At 49.2% G+C, this 27,222-nt stretch overlaps 1 protein-coding gene across 4 annotated transcripts; it reads left to right on the forward strand.

Moving 5' to 3' along the window:
* Window positions 1-22: 22 nt before the first annotated feature.
* On the forward strand, window positions 23-27,181 carry HPS4 (HPS4 biogenesis of lysosomal organelles complex 3 subunit 2). 4 transcript variants are annotated; one of them, XM_041729185.1, is made up of 15 exons: window positions 1,049-1,088; window positions 1,219-1,304; window positions 1,582-2,111; window positions 4,325-4,415; window positions 6,595-6,738; window positions 10,730-10,837; window positions 11,265-11,381; window positions 12,908-13,002; window positions 14,144-14,216; window positions 15,374-15,410; window positions 16,346-16,442; window positions 17,051-17,972; window positions 22,806-22,938; window positions 23,419-23,527; window positions 25,920-27,181. In XM_041729185.1, exons 3-15 carry the CDS (start codon window positions 2,071-2,073, stop codon window positions 26,089-26,091), a joined length of 2,139 nt encoding a protein of 712 aa, XP_041585119.1. In that variant the 5' UTR covers window positions 1,049-1,088; window positions 1,219-1,304; window positions 1,582-2,070; the 3' UTR covers window positions 26,092-27,181. The 4 variants fall into 4 exon arrangements, with proteins under 4 accessions (XP_041585120.1, XP_041585122.1, XP_041585121.1 ...); XM_041729186.1 differs by lacking the exons at window positions 1,049-1,088; window positions 1,219-1,304 and adding an exon at window positions 23-101; XM_041729188.1 differs by lacking the exons at window positions 1,049-1,088; window positions 1,219-1,304 and adding an exon at window positions 208-660.
* Window positions 27,182-27,222: the final 41 nt, after the last annotated feature.

Consider the following 27,222-nt stretch of genomic DNA (forward strand, 5'->3'; position numbering starts at 1 on the left):
CGGCGCGACGCCCGACGTCATCGCCGCGCGCCCGCGCCCGGGGATTTCAGGGGGTGGCAGGCGCGGGCGGCGCGGGATCCTGGGGCGACTCGGCCGCGCGCGTAGGTACCGGGCGGGGCCGCTGGCGCCCACCCTGCGGGGCCCGAGCCGCGGGCTGCCCGGCGGGCCCGGCGGGGGCGGGGGCGCGGACGCCGAGGGGCGGGACCGGCCGACCGCGCCGCTGGGCCCCGCCGGCCCCGCCGCCCGCACCTCTGCTCGCAGACCCCCGCCCCGGGAGCCGGTGCCCTGGGCAGCTCCCGGGGCCGGCGTTAGCGCCCCTTTCCCTGGCCGGCTGCTCGCCGAGGCCGCTCCCTGCACCCACCACCTCCCTGCCGCAGGCCCTGCGGCCACGGCCGGCTGTTGCTGCGCCTTCCCGGGCCGCCGGAGCCTTCTCTGGCCGCGTTCCGGCGCCGGCCTGCCCCGGGCATCACCGGGCTCCTCTGGACCGTTCAGAGGCGAGAGCGGGGAGCCTGGCAGCGTAGGGCCCAGTCTTGGAAGGAGGGCGACCGCCCTCGATTCCGCCGGCCCCCGGCCCGTGCGCAGGGAGACCCGCCGAGGGGGCCTCAAGCCTTGGAAACGTAGACATTTACAGGCCCAGAGAGTCGGGGGAGTCCGCCCTAGGTACTTCTCTCCAGGGAAAGAGCCTTAAAGAGCTGTTGTAGCCCCTGGAGGCTGACAGGTGGGGCTCGAGCATTTGAGACCCTGTGTCTGGGACCTCAAGCTTGCACAGAGCCACGGCAGTTCCCAAGGGACCAAGGCTGCTCTCGTGGCAGAGCCCAGCCCTGTTTAGTCCTGCAGTGTCACCCAGGCCAGCGGGCCGCCGTTCCTGGGGAGGCAGGTTCTATCTTGTGAGCTGCCTGCGTCTGCAGGGAGCAAGCCAGAAACCAGTAATTCTTTTTTTACAGATTTTTTACTTATGTATTCATGAGACACACACAGAGAGAAGCAGAGGCACAGGCAGAGGGGGAAGGAGAAGCAGGCTCCATGCCAGGAGCCCCACGCGGGACTCGATCCCGGGTCTCCAGGAGCACGCCCTGGGATGAAGGCAGGTGCTGAACCGCTGAGCCACCCGGGCTGCCCTGAAACCAGTCATTTTTGAACAGTGCAAGAGATAAGTAATAAACCAGGGCCCCTCTGACTGTGAAATTCCATGATACTCAGTCTTCTGTTCTTTTGCAGTTTGAAAGCCACTCGATAAGCTTGTTTTGTTTTGAAAACTTGCCCAGCTCTGGAACGCATGTTCAGCCCACTGTGGAGCTGTAAAGGTGACAGTTCCTTATTTTGAGTTCCATAATTACTGCAGCAACGGCCTTATTTGTATAGTTGTGGTTGGCACCCAGAGTTTTTTCACACCGGCTATTTAATTTTACGTTCTGTGAGGCATAGCTGTTGAGAGAAACTGAGGAACTTACTCTCAAGTCCTGCTGCAGCCTTTTTTTTTTTTTTTTGGTTCTCTTTGAAGGATACCACTTGCCTGACCCTGATAGGTCACATGCTCTCTCATGGGTTTCTGAAATAATCTATTCCTTGTGTTTATTTTAGGACCAAGGCACTGGTGTTTGAACGGGAAGCTTCACAACGTTTAAAAGAATCTTCAGAGCAGCTTTGAACCAGACAAACTAGAAATCTCTTCAGAACACCGCCTCCAGCATGCTTCCCCCCTATTGGGCTTTCCTGGCTGGGAGGTTTTTGGAGAGGTCGTTCTGCAGGGAGCCAGAATGCTGATCCTCATGAAACCAGCTTAGTGGATTTGACTTTTATGGGAGAATCCTCTTGCTTTATTATATACTCTCTGCCAGACTTCTAAGAGGTGTGGAAGCATTCATGGCACTGACGAGCCTGTGGGGAAGCAAGTAGCACTTTCATGCTGAATGATCACCAAGCGGGTGGCAGTTTCGTGGAAAACACTTCAACCTTTCACATCTGGATTTCCTGGATCGGGGACACAGAGGAACGGTGGCTGCTGGGGCACAAGGACTGCTACCAGACACAAAACTCCAAATAAATGGAATGAGGGCGGCAGGCAAGTAAATGGCCACCACTACCTCAACAGAGCCGACGTCAGCCTCCTGGTGAGTAGCAAGGCCTCTGTGGCTTACTTCCTGCCAGGCTTCTGGACCCATGTTTTGGATTAACTGCAAATCCCCAGCCAGGCTGTCTTGATTTCATTAGGGGGAGGGGCGGGGGAAAAAGGCACTTTTGTTCTCGGAGCAGGCAAATCAAGCATGTGAGCCATTTCTCTCGTGAGCTGCCAGATTGTCACCGTGCAGTGTCTGAGTGACTTGAGCATTGCTGGTAGACGGCAGAAAAAATGGCCATGGCCGGGTCACACAGCCGGCTTTGATGACAGTAGCCTTTGTAGCCTTTGTTGGTAAGAGATGAGAAATGGCTGCAGTGTGGAGCTCCACTACTAGAAGAGGTTTGGCCAGTCCACCTCTTGAAGGGTATTACACAACGTCTGCCTGAAACTCCATTCCCTTCTCAACTCCAAATGGGTTAAGCCTCTCTTCTCATTTGCTTCAGCAAACATTCCTTGGGAAATGAAAGCAAAGGCATGTTTTTTTTGTTTTGTTTTGTTTTTAAAGATTTTACTTACTTATTCATGAGAAACACAGAGAAAGAGGCAGAGACACAGGCAGAGGGAGAAGCAGGCTCCATGCACGGAGCCCGATGCGGGACTCGATCCTGGGACTCCAGGATTACGCCCTAGGCCAAAGGCAGACGCTCAACAGCTGAGCCACCAAAGTGTCCCCTGGTTTTCTATTGTGTGCCTGAGTGAGGGTGCTTTCACTCAGAGAACATAGGAGGGGGTAAGTGGGGCCTGGCAGTGGGGTTTCTGATTGGAGTTTGACACATTTTTGAGGCCTTTTGATCTTGACTTGCCCTGCAGCCAGCTGCACACGTGGTCCTGGAACTCAGAAAAGCAGACTGCACTAGAAACAGAGTTCCCACTTGTCATCAGGAAGAGAAGGTGGGAGCCAGAGAGAGTGGCAGGGGAGGGTGTAGATCCAGGAAGAAGAGCACACGTGACAGAGCGGTCACAGCTCCTCCTCCTTATACTCTAGCCTGATGAGTGTGCTTTCAGAGAGGTAAAACCCAGGTCCAGCTCCTGGGAGAGAGAGAGAAGCAGAGACACAGGCAGAGGGAGAAGCAGGTTGCACGCAGGGAGCCCGACGTGGGATTCGATCCCGGGTCTCCAGGATGGTGCCCTGGGCCAAAGGCAGGCGCCAAACCGCTGGGCCACCCAGGGATCCCCCTGCTTTGTAGTTTTAAACATGTTAATTGTGGTTACCTGGCAGAGTCGACTGTGAGAGTCCTTAGCAAAGAATAGAGGATTATGGAAATTGAAAAGAGAGATTTATCTGGGAGGAGGAAATCAGAAATTTAATGAGGGGTAATATCAGAGTTGTACTTACATACTGTTAGGGTTTTGCCAGGCAGAGAGGGGTTCAGGGCTCTGCTGTGAACTCTCTTGAGCCCCATTTTCCCATTATAGACTCTATCCTGCATTAAAACTGTATGTTTATTGTCTCCATGCTATCGCCTTGGCCCCAAGGCTGGTAGAGGGAGAGTACACTGTCGGGCGTCATTTACTGTTCATCGAACAAATGCATGAATTTATGGTCCAAGGGAATTGAGAATGTCCAAGGAATATTTCCAGAGGGAATGTCCAAGGAATATTTCCAGAGATCATCATGTCCCGCAGTTGTGAGGTGTGCAGCTAAGACATCCCTAACTAATTTTATTATCCAAGCCTGAAAAGACAGTATATATGGTTGTATGGTTAAGGGTCCGTGTCTCAAACAAGAGATGCCACTGGGTGCTCTGTCTCTCCTCTGGCTACTCGTTGGTCTTTCTGGCCAGTCTGACAGCTGGATAGAGGCATATTTTTAGTTTGACCGGACAGCACTCATGAAATGGTTTTTATTATCGATTTGTAGCTACTGGGTTCTTTCTCCTCTGAGGCCACCAGAAGACTTCTCAAATACTAGGTAATGAGACCTTCTCACTCTGGAAAAGAGGAAGCTGTGGTTTTTTGTTTGTTTTTTTTTTTAAAGATATTTATTTATTCATGAGAGACACAGAGAGAGAGAGGCAGAGACAGAAGCAGGCTCCATGCAGGCAGCCCGATGTGGGACTCGATCCCAGGACTCCAGGATCACGCCCTCAGCCGAAGGCAGACACTCAACTGCTGAGCCACCCAGGCGTCCTGAGGAAGCTGTGTTTTAAAATGCCTTGATCACTGGATGAAAGGAAACATGGCTCTATTCTGTTCTCTTGCCAGGTGGAATTATTTTTTCCTTTATGATAGTTCAAAGGTAAAGGAAGAAGGGGATCCAACGAGAGCTGGCATTTGTTATTTCTATCCTCCTCAGGTAAGCGCCACAGCGTGTTACTATTCGGTGGGGATCCTACTGCTTCAGAGTGGTGGCTTTTCAAAAGTATAGCATTGACATTGGGACAGTTATCTTTGCATTACCCAGGCATTTGACATTTCTGCTCTCTTATTCTTAGTTATATTATTTTTGTTGTTCTGGTCTTGAAATTGCCAGACAGCTCTACACTCCATCCTCTAGCTCTCTGTGAACATGCTGATTTTCTGTCTGCTTCCCCTTGCTCCCAAGTTTTGATCGGCTCACTTAAAACACTTTTCTTTAAAAAAAGATTTATTGGGGGAATATTATTCAACCATTAGAAATGACAAATACCCACCATTTTCTTCGATGTGGATGGAGCTGGAGGGTATTATGCTGAGTGAAATAAGTCAATCGGAGAAGGACAGACATTATATAGTCTCATTCATTTGGGGAATATAAAAGGTAATGAAGGGGAGTAAAGGGGAAAGGAGAAAAAATGAGTGGGAAATATCAGAAAGGGAGACAGAATATGAGAGACTCCGAACTCTGGGAAACAAACTAGGGGTGGTAGAAAGGGAGGTGGGCGGGGGGTGGAGGTGACTGGGTGACGGGCACTGAGGGGGGCACTTGATGGGATGAGCACTGGGTGTTATTCTATATGTTGGCAAATTGAACACCAATAAAAAATAAATTAAAAAAAAAGATTTATTGGGGATCCTTGGGTGGCTCAGTGGTTTGGCGCCTGCCTTCAGCCCAGGACATGATCCTGGAGGCCCCGGGATCAAGTCCCACATCAGGCTCCCTGCATGGAGTCTGCTTCTCCTCTGCCTATGTCTCTGTTTCTCTCTCTCTCTCTCTCTCTCTGTGTGTGTGTGTGTCTCTCATGAATAAATAAATAAAATCTTTTTAAAAAAAAAAGATTTATTTTAGAGAGAGAAAGTATGTGCATGGATAATTTTGGGGAGGGGCAAAGAGAGACTCTCAAACAGACACTCCACTGAGTTTAGAATCCTACTTGAGGCTCTGTCTGCAATCCTGAGATGATGACCAGAGCCAAAACCAAGAGTCAGATGCTCAACTGACTTAGCCACCCAGGTGCCCCTAAAACACTTTTATTCAAACTATACAAAAGCAGTGAGGAGAGTATCATGAACCCTCATGAACCAGTTAACTAGTGACAATAATTCCTTAGTGTCATGTGATACTATCTGTATTCAAATTTTGCCTTTCTTAGAGGCTACTTAATCAGACCTTGCTCCTTCCTTCCATGCCCCCCCTTCCTTCCCCACCACCCACCTTCCTAGTCAAGATCAAAACAAGGTCCACATATTCCATTTGATTCTTTTGTGTTTTAAGTCTCTTTTCTTGTGTAACACTCCTCACCCACCAACTCATTACCACCTAACCTCCCCCTTGCCCCCTCACCCTGGCTATGCCACTGAATTACTAAAGAAGCCAGGGTATTTGCACAGTAGAATGTCAGAAGGTCCCACACTCTGGATTGGCTGGATCACTTCCTCGTGGCAGTGTCATTTCAAATCTTCCTTCCCCTGTACTCCTTTACAAGAGTAGTAAGATCTGGAGCTCTGATTAGGTTTAAGTTTGGTTCTTTTAAGCAAGACTTCTTCCTGATGGGTGTGTAGATTTTCTGTTGCATGACATGATGTCTGGCTGCCCCACAGTTGAGTCAATGCTGAGACCAATTAGGAGGTCTGTGTATTCACTCATATGATCACACTCCCACTTGGGTAGTTGGGATTTATCTGAGCTGCTCTGGCCACTCTTCAGGGAATCTGAACAGGGACCAAGGGCTCCTGGTGCAGCCCACATCAGGCCTCTAGTCTTAGGAACAAAAACATAGTTCTGCCCAGGCATCATGTGCACTCAGCTGTGAATGTTTTTGGCAGTTCTGTCCTCCCAGGTAGGGGACCACACACTAGGCCTGACAAGGGCCTAGGAGTGAATACTGATGCCTTGTAAGCCATGGAAGGTCTGCATCACACATTCTCCTTTGTCATTGGTATTACCGCCCTTAAATAGGAAAATCATGCTTAGCTCCCAGGCCATCTGAAAGCAGGTAACAGCCCAGATCTGGCCTGCCAGCCGTAGTCTACTACAGCTTCAGCCCTGCTCTAAGGAATGTCATTCGAGTTCAACAGTTTCAGCTTCCCCTCTGGTCTTTACTGCTTCCCCACAGACCCTTTTGGACCAGCAGGACTTGCTCTGTGGACAGATTGCTGGCGTTGTGCGCTGTATCTCTGACCTCTCTGCCTCTGCCCCTGCCCTCATTCGTCTGCGGAAACTGAAGTTCGCCATCAAGGTTGATGGAGAGTACCTTTGGGTAAGTTTACTAGGGAGAACCTAGGGTTGCCTCCACCATGAGCCTTCTGTCTTGCTGACGAGTGCTGTGTCGCCAAGGAGCTTTGGAGTCTAGGATCCCCTCCACACCCATAGGGGCTACGTGCATTATCATCACACTGCCTGTCTGTAGGTGCCACTGTAACTGAATGTTCTCCAAAACCTTTCTTTCTTTCTTCCTTTCTTTTTTCGAAGATTGTATTTATTTATTTGAGAGACAGTGTGTGTGAGAGAGAGAGAGCACGAGCAGGGAACCCGATGCGGGGCTCGATCCCAGGACCCTGGCTGGGATCATGACCTGAGCCGAAGGCAAGCGCTTAATCAACTGAGCCATCCAGGTGCCCTCAAGAACATTTCTAACCTGTCCTGCATTGCATGTGGCTGCTTTCTCATTGCCTTTGAGGAACTTCAGCCAGCCTGCAGAAACTCTCCTTGCTCTGTGATATAGATTAGGTTTTCATTCTCCGTCTTTTCTCCTCTGTACTCCCCTGAATTTACAGGGCAGTTGGCCCAGAAATTCGGAAACATTGATATATAGATGTTGGATTTCAAAGAACCATTAAAAAATGATAAAAACCATTTCTTTACAGCTGATGGTACCATACACACTAGGGTTTTTTTTTTTTTTTTTAAGATTTTATTTATTTATTCATGAGAGACACACACACACAGAGAGAGAGGTAGAGACACAGGCAGAGGGAGAAGCAGGCTCCACACAGGGAGCCCAACATGGGACTCGATCCTGGGTCTCCAGGATCACACCCTGGGCTGAAGGCAGCACTAAACCACTAAGCCACTGTAGCTGCCGCACACTAGGGTCTTATTGTCCTATGCCTACACTCACTTAAAACTGATTTCCGAGGTGAAAGGATGTTTGAGTGTGAGGTGGTATATTCAGCTTTGCATGTATGCCTGCCAGCATCGTATTATGACACTTTTCTCACATGGCAAACCGTTGAAGGAATTTTACAGTGAACACTCATCTTCTTCACAACACTTCCAGATTCTACAGGTACCATTTTATCATATACATTATTTACCACAGTAGTCTTAGCACATCTGTCCATCTATCCCCTCATCTTTTGGCAATCCAGGTTTTATTTGAACACTTGCCAAAATTGCACACACTAATATACTCCTCCTGCCCACCCCAGTACCTCGTTGTGCATAACATTAAGTAGAGTTCAGTAGTGCTTTGTGATTTTTGCAGAGGCAGGGAAGGGGGTAAGAGTTACATACACTGAAACACACAAAAATCTTGAGTGCACCCTGAACGAGTTTGGACAAATGACTCTCTGACACAAATCCCATCAAGACGCAGAATGTTAGCATCACTCCGGGCAGCATCCTGACGTCCAGTTAATTCTCACCCCAAGCCCCAAGCAACTGTTGTTTTCTCATTTTTCCCCTCCACAGGTAAGTTTCGCCTGTTCTAGAAGTCACAAGAGTGAAATAGTATGTATCATATTCCTCTCTGTGGGCTGCTTTTGTGTACTGTGAGCCTGTTGGGCATGGATCAGCAGTTCATTCCTTTTTACTGTTCAACAGCTTTGTCTGAATGTCCATTGTCTGGATAGGTCTACTTAACTTTCCTTTTTCTAGAACTATGAGCCATGGCCAGTGAAGGGCAATTAAGAATAAGGCCCCTAGGAATGTTCCTATCTGAGTCTTCTTGTGGTTATGACTTTTCATTTCTCGTGGGTAAATATCTAGGTCACAGGGTAGATGTATGTTGAATTTCTAAGAAACTGCCAGACTTTTTCCCAAAGCAGTTGCACCATTTTACACTCATACTAACCATGTGTGTGAGAGAATTGGTTATTCCGTGTCCTTGTCAATGCATGCTGTCAGTCTGTTCAATTTGAGCCATTCTGCTGGGTGTGTAGTGATATCTTATTGTGGTTTGCATTTACATTTCCTTAGTGACTAATGATACTATGGGCACTGATATCTCCCTTTGAGAAGTGTCTGTCCAAAGCTTTTTTTGCCTATTTTTTAAATTGGGTTTTCTTTCTTTACGGAGTCTGAGTTCTCTATATATATCAGCTGTTTGTTAGATACATACTTTAAAGGCATTTTCTCCCAGTCTGTGGTGTGCCTGTCAGTTTTCTTAATGATGTCTTTTGAAGAGAAGAACATTTTAATTTTTTTAAGTTTATTTATTTAAGTAATCTCTACACCCAACGTGGGGCTCAAACTCACAACCTGGAGATCAGGAGTCACAGGCACCCCTAGAATGTTTTAATTTTAATGAAGTCTAACTTAGCAATTTTATCCTTTGTGGTTATTGCCTTCTGTATCCTGTCTGAAACCATTCCCTACCCTGTTGGAGAAGACATTCTCCAATTTTTTTGGTCAGCTTTATAGTTTCCACTTTTAAACTTAAGTCTGGGGGGGATCCCTGGGTGGCTCAGCGGTTTAGCACCTGCCTTTGGCCCAGGGTGCGATCCTGGAGACCAGGGATCGAGTCCCGCCTTGGGTTCCTGGCATGGAGTCTGCTTCTCCTTCTGCCTGTGTCTCTGCCTCTCTCTGTGTGTCTCTCTGTCTATCACGAATAAATAACTAAATAAATCTTAAAAAAAAAAAAAAAAACTTAAGTCTGGGGATGCCTGGGTGGCTCAGTAGTTGAGCATCTGCCTTTGGCTCAGGGCGTGATCCCAGGATCCGGGATCAAGTCCCATGTCGGGATCCCTGCGAGGAGCCTGCTTCTCCCTCTGCCTATAGCTCTGCCTCTTTCTCTGTGTGTCTCATGAATGAATAAATAAATCTTAAAAAAATAATAAAAATAAACTTAGGTCTGTAACCCACCTTGGATTAATATTTGTGCATGATGTGACATAGAGGTCAAAGATCACCTTTTCCCCTATGGATATCCAGTGGCTCCGGTGCCATGGTTGAAAAAAATCTTCTGCTTGGATTCCTTTGGCTCTTCTCTTGATGATCAGGTGACTGCTGTAGTGGGGGTTTGTTTCCGGGCTCTATTCTTTTGCATTGATCTATTGGAAGATCTCATATAAGTACTGCACTGTCTTGAAATCAGATAGTCTAAGCTGGAGGACAAAAATCTTTATGCTTTTCCAAGACAGCTTTGGCTAATTTAGGTCCTTTGTGTTTCTCTCATGGAATCAGCGTGTCAGTTTCTGAAGAAAAGCTGGCAGGTTTATGATTAGAGTTGCATTCAATCTATAGATCAAACAGGGAAGAAGTAAGCACTCACTGTATGGTTAACCCTTGGATGACATCAGTGAACAAAACAAGGATCCTGGCCTTGGTGGAGCTTACATTCAGAGGGAATTTATTTGTTTTCCATCAGGGTTGGTTTATTTCTTTTAAGTTTCTGGTGATTTCCTTAGGAAAGTTTCCTAGAGGTTGAATCACTGAATCAAAGAATACAAAATTTTTTCAGGCTCTTTAAACATGTAGCCAGATTACTTTTTGGCCAAGCACAGGTTTCTCTTCTGTGGAGCTAAGCCCCACAACAGCACTCTGGAGCTTTAGAACAGGGTGATGATTCGGTCAGTTCCCTTCCCAAAACACTTGATCCAGCTGGGGAGATGAAGTTGGAGTCGGATTCCTGTCCAGCGTTTGTAATGAACCCCACATAAAATATCCAGTGCCCAGATAACAGTCCTGAAGATGTAAGGGGTCAGAAAAGAGGTCAGTACTGATTAAGGTGATCAGAATGGGCACCAGGAAGGTGCTGGAATCTGCAGCAGGCTCTGAGAGGATGGACGAGCCCTGAACAAATGGACGGGGAAAGGACGCCATGCCAGGTGGGACAGCATAAATAGATAGAAAAAAGTACTTGTTCTGTTGGGGATCAGCTGCACTGGAGTGGATGGTGAAGGCCAGGGGCTGACCTATCAGTTTGGATGGGCTATGGATTCTAGCTCTATAGAGCCCTGGGTGCCAGACCTCCAGGCTTGGACTCAAAGCAAAGAAAAATGCCTGTCTTCTGGTTTCCATCTTCCCAGGTACTAGGGTGTGATGTGGGGCTCCCTGACCATAGCTGCGAGCAGTTTCTGGATCAGCTTGTTGGAGTCTTTAATTTTTACAATGGGCCCGTTGCTCTGGCTTATAAGGTATGAAGATTGTGGTAAGCGGTCTTCTGTGACCCCCTTCAGCAAACCCAACATCGCCAGAACATAGCATTACTATGGGGCTGTTAGACTTCGTGTAAATACATCATGTCCACTAACAAGGTCAAGGGGCCTGGGAACTCCTCTCAGATGCCTTTGTGCCTCAGTGGGGGAGGTCGTGTCCACCGTGCATGTCTGTCCCCATGTCCTCCACCCTGGACAGATGGTTGGAAAGAGCAGGGTGCCACCCACGGGTGCTGGATCTGTGGTAGGTGAGTCCTTGGGGCAGGAGGTGGGGTCTCATGTGCATAGGAGGTTTACAGCAGGCCCTGCCTTCTGGCCAGTTTCCTGTGTGAGGAATGAATTTTGTAGTAGTAGGGAGCCTTCCCAAAGGGTATGTCTCGCTAACCTCAGATGGTTCCCGTTTTAGAACCGTTCTCAGGAAGACCTGCGTGCCGAGTGGGACGCCTTCATTGACCAGATTCTGAGGAACACTAGTGATCTGCACAAGATATTCAGTTCCCTCTGGAACCTGGACCGAACTAAAGTAATCCCTTCATCCCCCTTACCCATTTCATGTAAAGGGATAGAGCTCCTGGATGTTTCTCTTTTTCTCCTTAAATGGCCTGTATATCTGGAGAAGGAACTAGAGTGTCATTCCCCAGTCAGGATAGTTATGAAGACCTGCCCTCTGTTTCCATGCTGCCATTGGCCAGCTGTATGAGCATGGACAGACCAGGTCTCCTCAGAGAACCCTTCCCTTACCCACAGACTGCTGTCCCAGTGCCCGCTGCTCCCAGAACCGTTTTGACAACACAAGAAGACAGTGCCTAAAATGGCACAGAGTAAATACTCAGTAAAGGGTGGTGTTATTTTGCTAGTGCCCCAGAAGCGTGGAATTCTGGCATCTGAAGGTCCCCATCTCTCTTGATATTCTCAACACCAAAAATGCCCAGTGGTAACATTTTAAAAACAAAGTTTCTCTCTCTGGGAGGGAGAACTTGGGAGCGTTTTGTCCCAGAGCCATTCCATTGGTCACTGGCGTTCAGGGATGTACAGGCTGCTTATAGGGCTGGCCTGACCACCTGAACTGCCTGTTACTCCGTGGCCTTGACCTTGGTGAACATCACAGTTGTGTTGTGAAGGGCCAAAGGGAGACGTGAGGCCTTGCCCCCTAAGAGCTGACCACCTGCACCCCAAGCACCTGAAGAGATGTCTGGGTCACGTCTCACCGCAGTAGTTAAGAGGGTCCCTTCAAAATGGATGTGGCGTTGTGACTCTGCCTTCACAGAGCATGACTCCGGCTAGAAATGGGGACAGGTTTTTCTGGCTCCTGTTGGAAGAAATTTTTAAATTTGGCCCCTTACAGAATGGCTGGTTGGCTGGGACTGGGCATTGTCTCGAGGATGTGAAAGAGCAGCATCATCTCCAAAGCTTGCTCTGTTGGCGTGGCGCTTGCAGGTTCTAGCTGCCAGCAGGAAAAAGGAAGAGGCTTTTAGTTACTGCTGGTGACTCTTGACCAGGTGCAGATCCTTTTCTGGTATTTTTAGGGACTTCCAGGCAACTGACTCCTTACAAGGAGCGTGGGCTGAGGATTATTTCCCTGAGCAAGACACCAGGATGTTTTCCTTTTACGTTACAGGGCAGAATTATGGGGCCTGGCAGGACACGAAGCCAGCTCTTTGGCAGTGGGGCTTGTGCTCCAGAGGGAAGGGAGAGGATTGGGGTATGTGGCTTTACCTTTCTCCTCTCTGCTGCCTCCTGGTCTCAGCATCGAGTCAGGGTCTCCTGAGGGGAGACCTGCCTTGCCCCCTGTGAGTGGCCACATGCCATATTGGCTGTACCTTTCCACTTCTGCAGAAGCTGCCCTGTTCCAAGAATTGCATTTTGCATCATCTGCAGTTCTGAGTATAGAAGTAGAACGTAGACCCCAGATGTGACATAGATGTTACCATGTGGCACCTTCTCCTTTTCCCTGGTTTTGGCCTATGACTTGTTCATCTGTTCTATAAAGCCCCCTCCTCTTCCCACCTTTACCCGCTCATCTGTGGGTGTGCTTCTCGCCCTGCCCAGGTGGAGCCACTATTGTTGCTGAAGGCAGCCCTCATTCTGCAGACCTGCCAGCGCTCGCCTCACATTCTAGCTGGCTGCATCCTCTATAAGGGACTGTGAGTAATACCAGACCCTCTCCTGCACCCAATCCCCCTGCCACAGAACTGACCATCCCAGCCACCTCCGGTTCATGAGTGGAGAGCTCTATCTCTGGCCAGTTCCAAGAGAGCTGTTTTGGCAAATATCAGATAGTTTAGATTTGACTTAGGGTACATCCATGTCTTACAGTGAAGCTGGGAAATTGGAAATTGTGTCCAGAAAAGAGTTTGGAATATAAGGCAGTTTTAGAGAGATCCACGTAAGTCTCAGCATGAGGCATGCCTTATAGCTAGCAGTCTACAAAATGCTAATGCAGAATGCCCCAGGTTGTCAGCAGCCAGCACTGGAGGTAGAGAGGTGTGGAAGCTTGCTGTGGCCCTCCTGCTGCCTGGGGCCCCAGGGCTCTTGCTACGGCTAGCCCTGCATAGCTGCAAAGCAGCCTTACCTGCTTCTGCTCCAGCTCCTGCCTGCCTCCTGACTGCATCTGTCCTTTGGCTGGTCTCTGAGATCTCAGCATACCTCTTTATGTAGTTGGATGGCATTGGAGGGAGCCCGAGGGATCATTTGTGGTCTGAGGCTCTCCTCATGGAGGGCTGCTGCTTGTGTCCAGAGCTTTTTGAATACTGGATGAATATGTGAGCAGAGAAGCTCTGTGGGCCTGATGGGCTGGGTTTCCAGTCCTGGTCTCACCTTCCTGGCCCTGTGACCTTGGGCCTTGCTGAGTTTTCTCTACTGGAAAAGAACCAAATGAGAGGGCAAACGTAGAAGGACCTAGCACAGGCCCTACTTCCCAGTGGCTATCGGCACAGAACAGACCCTGGTGCCTTTCTTTTTTACTCACAATCGTGCCACAATTGACTTAACTACTCTCTGTTCGATGGACATTTGGGTGGTTTACCCATTCCTATAATGATTTTGCCTTTTTTTTCTATAATCAGTACTCTCTAGCGTGCATCTTGGTACAAGGCCGGTCAGAATGTTGGGACATTTTGAAGTTTGGTAGGAATGGCCAGAGTGCCCTCCATAAAGGGTTTTGCCAGTTGAAACTCCCACCATCTATGTCCCCAGGATCCTTGCCAGTTAGGGTGTTAGCAATCTTTCCATTTCAGAGTCCTGTGATGTATTTTGTCTCACGGTGTTCTTGTTCCTGTGACCTAGGATTGTTAGTACCCAGCTCCCACCCTCCCTCACGGCCAAGGTCCTGATTCATCCAGCTGTACCTCGGGACCAGGTATTGTAAAGCCCACCCACCTGACTGGGGTGCTTTGTCCAGAGCAGAAAAAATAAAGAATTTTTAAGCAAAAACAAAACAAAACAAACAACAGCAAAAAAACCCCCACAAAGCTATGTAATGTGATCTCAAACTATTATTTAAAAAAATGCATAAACTTCAAGGAAAATATGTGTAAGATTAACACTATTAGCTTGTGGGTGAGGAAATTTTATGGATTTTTGTGGGGAGGGGGAAGTTTTTGTCTCGAGTAAAATTATATAACTTAAAACATGAGTTTTTTACAAAGCCACTAAAAGAAGAATGCCACATCATTTCTTTTTTCTTTTTTTTAGATTTTATTTATTTGAGATAGAGAGAGAGTGCACGCACATGCACAAGTAGAGAGAGGGATTAGAGGGAGAGGGAGAAGCAGACTCCCCCCTGAGCAGGGAGCCTGATGCAAGGCTTACCCCAGAACCCTTAGGTGATGGTGACCTGAACCAAAGGCAGACACTTAACCCACGGAGCCACCCAGGCATCCCTGACCACATCATTTCATAGGAGTGAAAGCCATGCTGGCTAGAAGAGTTTTTGTATTTTGTTTTGTTTTGTTTTGGTGCATTATTTTGGAACCTTTGGTGGAAATGTCTGGAAAGCTCTTTCGAGAAAATTCCTAATTTTAGAGAAAATTAGGTTTGTCACTTCAATTGTGAGTCAGAATAAACCAGAGAGATCTAGTGTAGCCTTTGGTTTAGGTCAGATGCTTTATCATGAGGGTCACTGGACGTTCACATATTTGTTGTGCTGGAATGTGTGTGCCAGGGCTGTGGCAGGTGCTGGTATATTGTGACAGATGAGTTCTCCAAAGGCGTAAAAGGTAACAGGAATCCTCATTTTCATTCCCAGACGAGGGAAACAAATCAGAGCGTGAAGCCTAATGTGTGTTTGGGGAGAGCTGCTGCCTGTGTAGGGCGCAGGTTCTCGCCTGACCCTGGCCACGGTGGTGAGCAAGCAGCTTGGGGGAGTTTCTGTTCCATCTGCTTTGTTGCTGGCATGTGGTCAGGGCCAGAATTCTGGGCCTGGATAAGTTTTATGAACAGATGGCACAGCACAGTCCTGATGATTTGGTCAGGAGGAGAAACCCGACACCAATTTCTGTGTGTATTTATTCGCAGAGAAGACCTGCAGGAGGGGGTGCCCTGCAGGAAAATGGTAAGTGGCAAGGTGCATCACTGTATCTTGAGAATGCAGTCTTTTTTATGCTGCCTGTCCCCTACACAAGTCAGAGGAAGGCCAAGCAGTCCCACAAATTCTTTCATCTGCTTGTAGATTAGGAGAATAGACTAGAGCTTTCAGAATGAAGTTACCCACCAGAATCCTGATCATAGGCTCATGGTTTTAGACGTACCTTTTAAAGCCTTGTTTTCAGATGCTTCTTAACTCATTGTTACCAGACTGCTCAAACTAGGTCCAGGGGATTCTGGTTAGGAGGGGCTGAGATAAATGACAGCGGCCAGAAAGACCTTCTGCAAGATGTGGAGGCATCTCTAAGAGGGTTATTTTGTGTTTGTGTGTGTGTGTGTGTGTGTGTGTGTGTGTGTTTAAGATTTTATTTATTTATTCATGAGAGACACAGAAAGAGAGAGAGGCAGAGACACAGGCAGAGGGAGAGGCAGGCTCCACGTAGGGAGCCCGATGTGGGACTTGATCCCGGGTGTTCAGGATCATGCCCTGAGCTGAAGGCAGGCATCAAACCGCTGAGCCACCCAGGCGTCCTGGGTTATTTTGTTTTATTTTGAAGCCTAAGTTAGGGCAGATCCCTGTTGTCAGTTGGAAGTGGTTTCTTTTCTTTTCTTTCTTTTTCCAGCTTTTATCTTTTTTTTTTTTTTTTAAGTGCTGCTAGATTTTCTTCCCCCAAAAGTCACCTTTCTCTGCAGGGAGGAGTAAAGTTGCTCATGAGGGCTCCTTCCTTGCTGGGCACAGAAACTGTAGCTGCGGTTTTGTGTCTTTTGTTCTGGACTGAGGAGCGTGTCAGAGCGCAGCTGTCTGAGCCAGCGTGTGATTCAGATGCATCACCCTGAGAACAGTGCCCCTCTGTCTTCCCTGGCCCAGGGCAGAGCCCTGTCCATGTTGCTTTGTGATTCTAGGAGCGGCACTACCCCCAAATGTCCGGATCATGCCTGTGTTCCTGACTGAAGAAGAGGCCATCAGCCTCCGTGAATTCCCAAGGGAGCAGGCAGCTAGGTAAGGAGCCACAGGAGTGTCTTCTTACACGATGCTGAAGGGACTTCCTCATGTGGTCTATCCAGACAAGCCCCTGGACATCCCAGCCTCCCATATTCCATTGTCTACACACTTTGTGGTGGAAGGGGCATCTGGGACTTGAGCATGTAGATAACAGGTGGCTGGCATGGTGAGATGGGTATAGGTTTCAAGTCCCCCGTCTGTTGCTTATCAGCTGTGTAACCTAGGGCAAGTCCATTCCCTGCCTGAGCCTTAGGGTTTCATCTGTAAAAGGGACCCAGTGATAACTTACTTCATGGGCTCCGTGTCAAAATTGGAAATAGTGTATGTATTAGCATCTAGTAGAGGGCTTAACTCCGAGCAGACTTGCAGATGCAGGCCCTGCCATCTTCAGCCGGGGACCTGGTAGCACTTGAGGGCCAGACGTTGCCTTACTTTTACTCCAGTGGTTAGACCACTAAGGACTCTTAGGCTCTGTGGCCTCGGGCACCCATTTGTCACCAGTGGCCCTGCTTTTTAGGGAAGCAATTCTTCAGTGTCCTCCAGGGACGGGCACTTGCCCTGCACTTGGCCCGGCACCCCTTCCTCACATCTGCCTTGTTTGTCAGCCCTGCTGCACCACCCACCAGACTCCAGGAGTGCTCAGCCCAGCAGCCTCCACACACTTGGAGCACAGCTGCCCCAACAGAAAATGCCACTGGACACGTGGAGCCCATGGCTTGGATGTTGGCAACCACTCCTGAGTTTGCGTGTCCTGACGTAGCATGGCCAGATGGCAAGGGGGAGAACGGGCACTTGCCTGGCTGTGATCTGGAGAACATTGTGCCTGCAAAACCGCACCATCCTTCCAGGGACGAGGGTCCTGGTCTTGGCAGCTCCCTAGCAAAGGAACCTCGTCTGCCCTGGGAGGAGGAGGAACCAGACCTGTCTGCAATCCACATTCCAGAAGCTCAGGAAACAGAAACATCCTCAGGTGATTTTGCCCTCTTGAGTATGGGCACCCCAGATGGTGGTAGTCCTGGCTTTGAGGAATCTGTCAGGGACTCTGGTGACGGGGAACCTGAGCCACCTGACCCACTGCCTGTGGGCATAGCCACCAGCAGCCTCCTCTCTCTGTCTACTCCTGAGATGCTCATCCAGAATGGAGCTGTGGAACAGCATGACAACCTTCCAGGAGAGAGCAGCCAAGATGCCTCTCCCAGGAAAGACCACCTCCCCAGAAGGACAAACAGGCCTCGGTCATGGCCTTGCTTAGACTGGAGGCAGAGAGGCACCATGCTTTCCGTGGGGAAACAGGGCGTGGAGCAGTGTATTGGGGTTCATGACAGCTCCTCAGCACCCGGCGGCTCAGACATGGCAGGGTCTCAGGACAATGGTACTTCTGCAGACAGAAGCGACCCTGGGTCAACGCCAGCATCCCGTGTGGGCCTTGTGCCAATGAATCTCTACACCCACAGTGTTAATGGTCTGATGCTGTCCCTGCTGGCCGAGGAGCTGCTGCTGGGCGACGATGCAGCCATTGAGGAGGTGGTGAGTGTATGCACACCTGCCTCCTGGGAGCGGGGACAGGCAGGGAGGGGGTTCCCCTTGCAGCAGTGTGCAGGGCTGCCTGACCTCATGGGTCATCCCCACCTGCTTTACACAGTAGGGATGACGGAATAGCACCTACGCCCTGGGTTTGGTGGGGGTTGGTGAATCCAGTGCAGAGCACGGTGCTGGGGGCAGAGACTTCCGAGTCCAGTTCTGTGGTTCTTCCCCTGCTTCTTCCATTTTCCCAAAGTGCAAGTCTGGGATACTTCGGTTTTCCCTTCAGCAGTGTCAGGTTGCTCACAGGCCCTGCCTTAAGGTGCAGAGCAGCATCACACAGGTGAAGACAGGCAACACAGCAAGGGTTGTGCTGCTGCTGACACCACTACCACCACCGATGGCCTCACTTCTTAGCCTGGGCAACTGTAGGCTGTGTCGGTTGGAGTCAGTACTCTGCCTCTATCACAACCCAGGTGGGGAGTATTCTGGAAGGCCACAGTTTTCCTCCCGTGAACTTTGGTGATCTGAAGCTCCTTCCTAGTGGGCCTAGGACATTTGAAATGCTAACGGGCTCCAGAAAGTTCCTCTTCAAGCACATAGAGCAGTGAGTTGACCTTCTCAGAGCCTAGGCCCACGCTGGAGCTCCAGTTGCTATAGTAACAGCCTTGCCTGGTTGGCAGGGAAGTGGTAGTAGGAAGAACAGCAGGTTGAAATAGCTGCTGGGCAAATGGTGTCCTGGGGCTTGCTTTGTTTCTGTTCTTAAATCTGTATTATTCTAAGGCGATCTTATTAGCATGCAGGGCTCCTGACCCTTGGGAAGCGAGCCAGTCACCTTGGGGCACTGAAGAGGAGGGCAGGCAGCTTCCCCAGCGTGGAGCCTTGAGGCCAGAGGCTGCTCCTCTGCTGGCTTGCCTGGCTTATCTCCCCTTTCCACAGACCGCGCGGCACCCCATGGTGGTTCAGTTGCTTCCTGCACCCTCCTTCACCGCTGCTGGAAGGGACTTACCCACTCCCTTCCACTAGCAACACAACACGGGGCGGTGGGTACGGTGCTATGTGTGTCGTCTCTCCCTGACGATGCCTTGGTATTCGTGGCCTCCTCTGCTTTGTGCCAAGCAGCAGACAGGTTATTTTGAAGACCCAGGATTTGGAAGCAATGAAGTGGATAGATCTTTAGCTATCCCCCACCCTGCCCCCAAAAAAGAAAATGAAAAAATAGCATAGGCTGCTCCTGAGGAAGGAAATAAAATGTATTCTGCATTCAGTGGCTGCTAAAGCCTTGCTGTCTGCTATTTCTGCCATTTCATCTCCCCGTTCCTACCCCCACCCCCATCCCGCCCCCGTTTGTCTGCTCCCCCACTGAGCTGACCTGGGAGTGATCAGACTTGGTTTCTCACATCCTGCCTCAACCCTATGGGGACAGCGGCCTCTGGCCTCCGTGGGCTGTCATGCAAAGGAGGGTTTGGTGTGAGGTGGGCCCCAGGAGAAAGAGCAGTGCCACGAAACCTCTAAAAAGAGTGAGAAGTAACTGACTTTGATCAGTTTGCTGATTTGAGAGTGGCCTTTGTCTGTCAGGCCCGAAGTCTGTCTGTTTTATAATGGGGAGAGATCTTTTTTTTTTTTTTTTTAAGGATTTTATTTATTTAATAATGAGAGACAGAGAGAAAGAGAGGCAGAGGCATAGGTGAGGGAGAAGCAGGCTCCATGCAGGGAGCCCAATGTGGGACTCAATCCCAGGACTCCATGATCATGTCCTGAGCCAAAGGCAGATGCTCAACCACTGAGCCACCCAGGTGTCCCTAGGGAGAGATCTTTTATTGCCTTTTTGTTCTGGACCTGCATACAAAATACTTGATCAGATTTCCCTCCAGACCCTCTGCTGCTGTCAAGAAAAGCAAGTCCCCTGCAGAATAGTAAACCACAGTTCAGATATAACCGTGAACACACCCCTTTGAAAGTGCTCCTTGATCATATTACACACCACCAAGGGACCCCCATGTCATTTGCCATCTTGTCTTTCAGTGGGTGAACTGCCACCTCTTCATGCTTGTTGAGGGTTGGGGTGGGGCGCTGGGGGGATGGTTGTGGGGGTCAGGGGGTGGAGGGGTGGGGAGCAGCCAGGAGAGGTTGCCAGGGGTTCAGAGAAAACATATGCTCACACCAGGGGGCAGCATAGAGCCAGTGATAATTTGCTGCTCAAAACCCAAGATAATCTCAACTGACCTTCAAAGACCAGGATCAGATCAATGATTGATTGGCACAGTAGGACTTTGAGCTGTCAGTGTACAGTATATGAGGCCTGAGGTTAGTGCCAGGGAATTAGTGTAAAGTACTTCATGAACGTGCACCCCTCACCCATGAAACTGGTGCTTTGGGTGAAGGTGTGTTACTGCATCATTTCTTCTGCACCTCATGGCCCACACTGACTTTCAAGCCACTTGCTTTACTACTGACTAGAAACTGGAGGATCTGGGAATTAGGCCCATGATTAGACATCATGTCTCCTAGGACTGTTGTGAGGATCATGTGGGTGCTAGTGTTATGTCAGGGGTTGGCAAATTTTTAAGGGAAAGGAACATCTAGCACCTATTTTCAGCTTTGTACAATTACTCAGCTCTGCTGTGGTAGTACAATAACAACCGTAGATAATACGTAAATAAACGTAGTGGCTATGTTCCAGTGATGCTTTACTTATGGATGCAGAAATTGGAACTTTGTATAATTTCCATATGTTACCATATGATTCTTTTGATTTTTTTTTTTTCCAACCATATAAAACTATGAAAACCATTCTTAGCTCTCAGGCTATATGAAAACAGGCAACTGGCTGGATTTAGCTTACAGGCCATTGGTTCAGTAACCCCTCATATAGTTGAAAGCATTAGTTACCAGTAAAAACTTGTCTACGTATTATCTGGCATAATGTCTTGTGGTTGTGTGTATTTATGCTTAAGTGACTTTATCTTGAGTAGAAGTTAGGCAGAAGATTCCAGAAGCAGAGTTTGGTGCCTATAGGGGAAACTTGGGTTTTTGCCTGCCTCACTCTCTGTCCCCATCATCCCTTCCTTTGGGCACCAGCTCAAGATGGGAGGGATGCCGGTTAACGAGTTCCTAAGGCCCAGAAAACTTTCAGTGAGGCTGTGGTTTGATTTCTTGGTGAAGGATTGTATGGACATGTGCACCCGGGCATCTGTTCAGATAGGAGGCTCATTAGCATCAGTGAAGTTTTGTGTTGGTTCCGCCATACTGGTGGTCTGACCTGGAGATACTGTGCTTGTCTTCTCCAGGCATAGGTCCATTGACTCTTTGTGTATACCTCAGTTTAAACCAAGTAACCCATAGGGGAATGTGCTTGGCATTGGATATGCTCCTTCATCTGTTCGTTGTATAGATGTTTTATGAGCACCTACTAAGGGCCTGGCACTGGGGATGTAAAGATGAACACGTGCAGTGAAAGCATGTGTGCAGATCTCTTGCTTCTGAGACACCTAGACAGAACTAAGGTCAGCTCAGTTCGCTACCAGAAATAACACTTCAGCTTCAGGACACAGACCTCAGAAGCCCGCTGTTTGCATCTCTGTTCTTTTCATGTGCACTTATTTTTTTTTTTTTGCAGGTTTGTTGGATAATAATCCACAGACAAAAAAAAAAAAATAATCCACAGACAAGTCCTGAGTGCTTATTAAAAACTTCCTCTTGGGATCCCTGGGTGGCGCAGCGGTTTGGCGCCTGCCTTTGGCCCAGGGCGCGATCCTGGAGACCCGGGATCGAATCCCACATCAGGCTACCGGTGCATGGAGCCTGCTTCTCCCTCTGCCTGTGTCTCTGCCTCTCTCTCTTTCTCTCTGTATGACTATCATAAATAAATAAAAAAAAATTAAAAAAAAAATAAAAATAAAAACTTCCTCTTATTTGATGATAATTTTCATTTTCTTGACTCTTGATAGAAAGGTTTTCCCAGGTCCCATTTTTGTTCTCTAAAACAAAGCATCATACAAAAAAGGTATAGTCCAGTGTCCTCAGCTGTGCCTGCACATGACTTGTCCTGGGGGGTGGTCTGAATATACAGGTGCTTGGGCCTCCCCTCCCCTCCCCTCCAGTTGAGACAGCTTTGCTCAACTGGATTCCTCTGCTGAACCACAGAGCACAGAAATCCATCTGACCCATGCTTCTCAGTCCCTCCAAGAATGGTGCAAGGCCAGTACCATTCTAGATGCACCAGAGAGATGAACTCATTCCAGACAGTGGGGGACTTCTGAGCACAGGCCCAGGTGAGAGGCCCTGCTGGTTCTGTGAAAATGTGCAGCCTGGGTGGGAGAGTCATGGTCAGAGGATGTACCAGGGTGCCAGTAGTGGCTGTGCCTGCATGGTGAGATTATGGGCCACTTTTCATCACTTTCTTCCTTCTCAACTTTTCTGTTCGCCTCTATCTTCTGATTTTCTACATTTTAGGAAAGCATTGGAACCTAAAGGCAAGAGGGGCGTCTGGGTGGCTCAGTTGGTTAAACGTCCAATTTCAGCGCAGGTCATGATGTCAGAGTGGTGAGATTGAGCCCCATGTTGGGCTCTGCACTGGGTATAGAGCCTGCTTGAGATTCTCTCTCCCTCTGTCCCCCAAGCCCCCAACCCCATGTTCATGCTTTCTCTCAAACAAGTAAATCTTTAAAAAAAAAAAAGTGTAAGAGCAGGAGTTAGTACTTCTCTAAAAACAGGTAAAAACACCAGTCAGAATCCTTTTTGCTTCATCAAGTGAACACATGGATATCCTTAGGGTCATTATTACCTAAGTGTCCTGTCTGCTGAGGTTAACTCTGCCCCCCGACCCTCCCTTTGCAGTACCACAGTAGCCTGGCATCCCTGAATGGGCTGGAGGTCCACCTGAAGGAGACACTGCCCAAGGATGCAGCTGCCATTCCCAGCAGGACGTACAACTTCACACATTATGACCGCATCCAGAATGTGCTGACCGGTAAGGAGAGGAGCGTGGGGCCTAGGCGCCTCCTAAACATGCGTTGCGGGGAGGACTCAGGGCCAGCGCCCCCAGGGTTGGTGCTGTGCCCAGAGTTGTGGACTGCAGTTAGGATGCTGCTTTCACGCTGGGAGCCAGCTCCCACTGAGTTTAGAATTCGTCTGGCAAACACTTCCTTACTCATTTGTCTTTTTTTGGTTGTTTCTCCAACATTTTGAGAGAAGCACACACATGTTCAAATATCTGTGATCAGGTCTGCCTCGAAATTTTGCTATCCATGGGCAGAAACCTGGTGTTGCTAATTCTCAGGGACAGTGTGGTCTGTTGCCTCGTGGCAGCTGGAGGGGCCCAGCACCATGGGCACCCGCATTCATGGCCCCGAGCCACACGGCTCCCAGTTTATAGTGCTGGGGTGGGGGTGGGGGTGGGGGAGCGGGGGAGGAGTCCACCACCCACAACTTCTGTGTCCTCTTCTGGAAGCAAACCTGCCACAGGTGGCTACCCCCCAGGACCGCCGCTTCCTCCAGGCCGTGAGCCTCATGCACGCAGACTTTGCCCGGCTGCCTGCTCTGTACGAGATGACAGTCAGGTGAGTGTTCCCCAGGGTCACTCCTGAAGTCCTGTCCCAGGGGCCCGGGCCACAGCCGTATTCATATTCCAGTGATTGTCCTTAGGGCCTCCTTTTATCCACTCCCCTGCCTGCCCACCACCACCTCCTCCCATGGGACAAAGGGCCTCTGACTCTGGCCAGAGGTGATGCCCGAGTGCTGCTGTTGCCCACTCACTTGGGTCATGTGATCACAGAAACAGATTGGCACGAAACCATGAGGTAAAATATGTGCCTCCCCTCGCCCATCACATACCCAAAAGATTCCCACAGTAATAGTCTGGTGTCTCTAACTCCAGGTTTTGTTGTTGTTGTTATGGGGTTTTCTTTTTTGGTTAGAAAATATAGATTGCTAGTATTTTAGTCATTTTAATCATTTTTCTTCTAGAAAACAGGATCACACTAATATGTTGTTTTACAAGTTCCTTTTTTCACTTTACTGTATATTCTAAGCATCTCTACATCAGTAGGCACAGATCTATAAATTAGTATTGTACTTTGTAGTATTTAACCAACTGAATTCTACTTTTTCTCCCTACATGCTTCTCTTTCGAAACCAGTAGGAGAAAATAAGGCAAGTTAGAGGGTCAGGAGGGGAGGGTGTGCTGTGCTACTTAGTCCTTGGAATGATTTGGACAAGTGCATTTCTTTGTCCTCGTTGTACAAACAAGGATATTGAGGCACAAACAGGATAAGCAACTCGTCCCAGCATCACATTCTGAGTAAGTGGCAGAGTGAGGATTTGAACCCGACTCTCTCTGACTCTGAAGTGCACATTCTTTTCTGCACATTTCCATCTCAGGGGCAGCGTTCAGAGTGGTTGAGAGGGAGGGGTGTGGGTTTGGCCAATGCCCTGCACACTGGGGTTTCAGGCATCTCTGCCACCCAGGACCATCTCCAGCTAGTATTCCAGTATATCTTTCCATAAAAAATGTGCCTTCTCTGGCTTTACGTCAGAGCTGCTCCAGGCCAGCGACCTAGATGAATACGTAGTTACTGGTGTGGGAACCAGTTGTGTTGGGTGTGTGGGGATCTGTCCTGAGAGGGATAGAAATAAGTGAAATGTCAGCCTGTGATCCATCAACCAACTAATGGCCCTGCAGTATTGCTTTTTTTTTTATCTTTTTTTTTAAGATTTTATTTATTTGAAAAAGAGAGCACAAGTAGTGGGACCTGCAGAGAGGAGAGGGAGAGGGAGAAGGTGACTCCCTGCTGAGCAAGGAGCTTATGTGTGCTCAATTCCAGGACCCTGAGATGATGACCTGAGCTAAAGACAGATCCTCACCTGACTAAGCCTTCCAGGCATCCCTCCTTGTGGTATTTCACTTTCCTTGGGGCGGAGAGGGTTTTAGAGTTGGGATACATGGCTTATTTAAAAAGTTATAGAAATGACGGCCACCATTTCTTAACCCCTCACCATGTGCTAAACAATTTATATGTATTTTGCTCATTTGGACTCTTAAAAAATCTCAGGGATGGGATTCACTATTATCCTACCCACTTTACAGATGTGGAATTTATAGCTGAGACTGAGAAAGGATGAGTAATTTAGCCAGGGGCACATAGCTAGGAAGCCACAGGGTAGGGATCAGCACCAGGCCGTGATGCTCCCTCTCCGTGGCTGTGATGACTTGCTTATGACTCATTCTGCTGGTCCGGCGAGTGGCACAAAACACCTAGGCCAGATGGGCTCTTCTGGCCCCTTGAGCTCCCAGAAGGAGAAGCTAGAGGAGGATGGCATTCTCCCTCCTCACCTGGAAGCAGAGATCCCAATGAGGGGGCCCTAGTGGTCCCTGACTCCACCTTCTTTTACTAGATTTGGGGAAATAGACTGAGGCAGGCAGGATCAAGGAACCAGATGGTTGCCTGGCCCCAGAGTCACTTCTTCCCTAGTGGACCCTCATCCCTCCCTCTGCTTCTGTGACAGGTTTCCTATTAGAAACCTGCTCCCTGCCCTCACTCCCTCCACTCATCCAGCTGCCTTCCACAGACGGTCCGTGCTCATCAGCCTGGAAGCATCACCCAGCCCTATGCCGCCAGGGCCTCATCTGTCAGATAGGGTCGCACCTCTGCTGCATAAGGCTGGTGAATCAGCCAGGCTGCTTGAGAGCGTTTGCATAGTTGGGGTTCCACCAGCAAAATGTGCACCCATTAGACAGTCGCAGCTCCAGTGAGTCGAAAGGAAAGAGAAATGGTTATAGGCACTAAGGCCTGGAACTCAAGTGCAGACATTGAACCCCAAGCCATGGCAGCCGCACCCTACAGCCGTTAGTGTCGCTGGGCTACTGCCATGCACCTGTCAAGGTCTCTGTGGTCAGAGGCCTGCACAGGCAGCATGGGACGGAACAGTCACCCCCCCCCTTCCCCCCGCCAGGAACGCCTCCACAGCGGTGTACGCCTGTTCCAATCCTGCCCAGGAGACCTACTTCCAGCAACTGGCAGCAGCCGCACGCAGCTCCGGCTTCCCCAGTCCTCAGGACGGCGCCTTCAGCCTCCCGGGCAGAGCCAAGCAGAAGCTGCTGAAGCATGGGGTCAATTTGCTGTGACCTGGGCCGCAGTGGGAACCTCATGACCCCGGGTGAGCACTAGCAGATCAAGTACCAGCAAAGGAAGCTCTGCCTTTTTAAACAGAAAAGGGTCCCTCTGTTTTCCTTTTCTTGGTATATTCCCATTTTTAGGAACTGTGATGATATGTGTCTGTTACCTCCTTTTGTAGACTGAGTTTTGAGTGGGGAGTTCTTCAGGTCAGCAGACCTAGAGCACGAGATGAAGAGTTTTGTTACATTGGCCACATTGGCTTTGGCTCTGTGGCTCCTTGTACCAAAGATGGGGCAGGGCCAGGTAGTGTGCCTGTCACACTGCGTCCGAGGCACCTGGTATTTCTCATTGCTATTCCATCGAGGCCTTAACTAGTACCATGAACATTCTGGTGAGTGTTTTCTCCAGAACCCTATTGTACGGAGTCCAGCGGACAGTATGGGGCAGGGCTGTGCAGGGGGGTTGGAAGTTGTCAGCAAGCAGTCCGGGACTTCCACACCTCAGGTGGGTGTTCCTCAGAGTGGTCTTCCCAGGAGGTCTGGACTCTGGATGCAGGGAGGCAGGCAGTGATGTCGAAACCACCTTATTTGCATTCTTCTGGAATTATATTTAAACCCAGGAGCCTGTTCTTTGGAACCCCCACAGTGGGGACAGATCTTGATAATGTGGAAGGGAGCCTGGGGTTTTGAGGTAACTCTCAAGACCAGGGAAATAGGTGGTGGCACACCAGCCTGTGCTCCTTTGCTGCAAGGTGGGCCAGGCGCTGGCCCCTCATGAGTGAGTGTCCTCAACGAGGAGTTTCCAGAATGTCTGGGACAAAAGCAAAAGTGTGCTGCCCAGGGGTGGCTTTGTGAAGGGGTCTGGCTGTCATCTGTGTTCCTGCCCATGTTACAGGCAGATGGTTTATGATAATGTGATGCAGATCACAGCATGAAATATTCATCAGAGCCTTAACTGTTTACTGGAAGTACCCGAGATCCCATTTGAAAACTGCAATGTTAATAATTTCATATTGGTGAACAAGTATCTAATGTTGGTGACTGTCTTTTTCTTGAAATGAGTTGTCAAAGGCTAAAAATAAAACGGTCGAAAATGCTATTGAGCTGTGAGTAATGCTGACCTCTCCAGTGACAAGGTTA

The sequence above is a fragment of the Vulpes lagopus genome, chromosome 14 (genome assembly GCF_018345385.1).
Source record: "Vulpes lagopus strain Blue_001 chromosome 14, ASM1834538v1, whole genome shotgun sequence".
NCBI lineage: Eukaryota > Metazoa > Chordata > Mammalia > Carnivora > Canidae > Vulpes > Vulpes lagopus.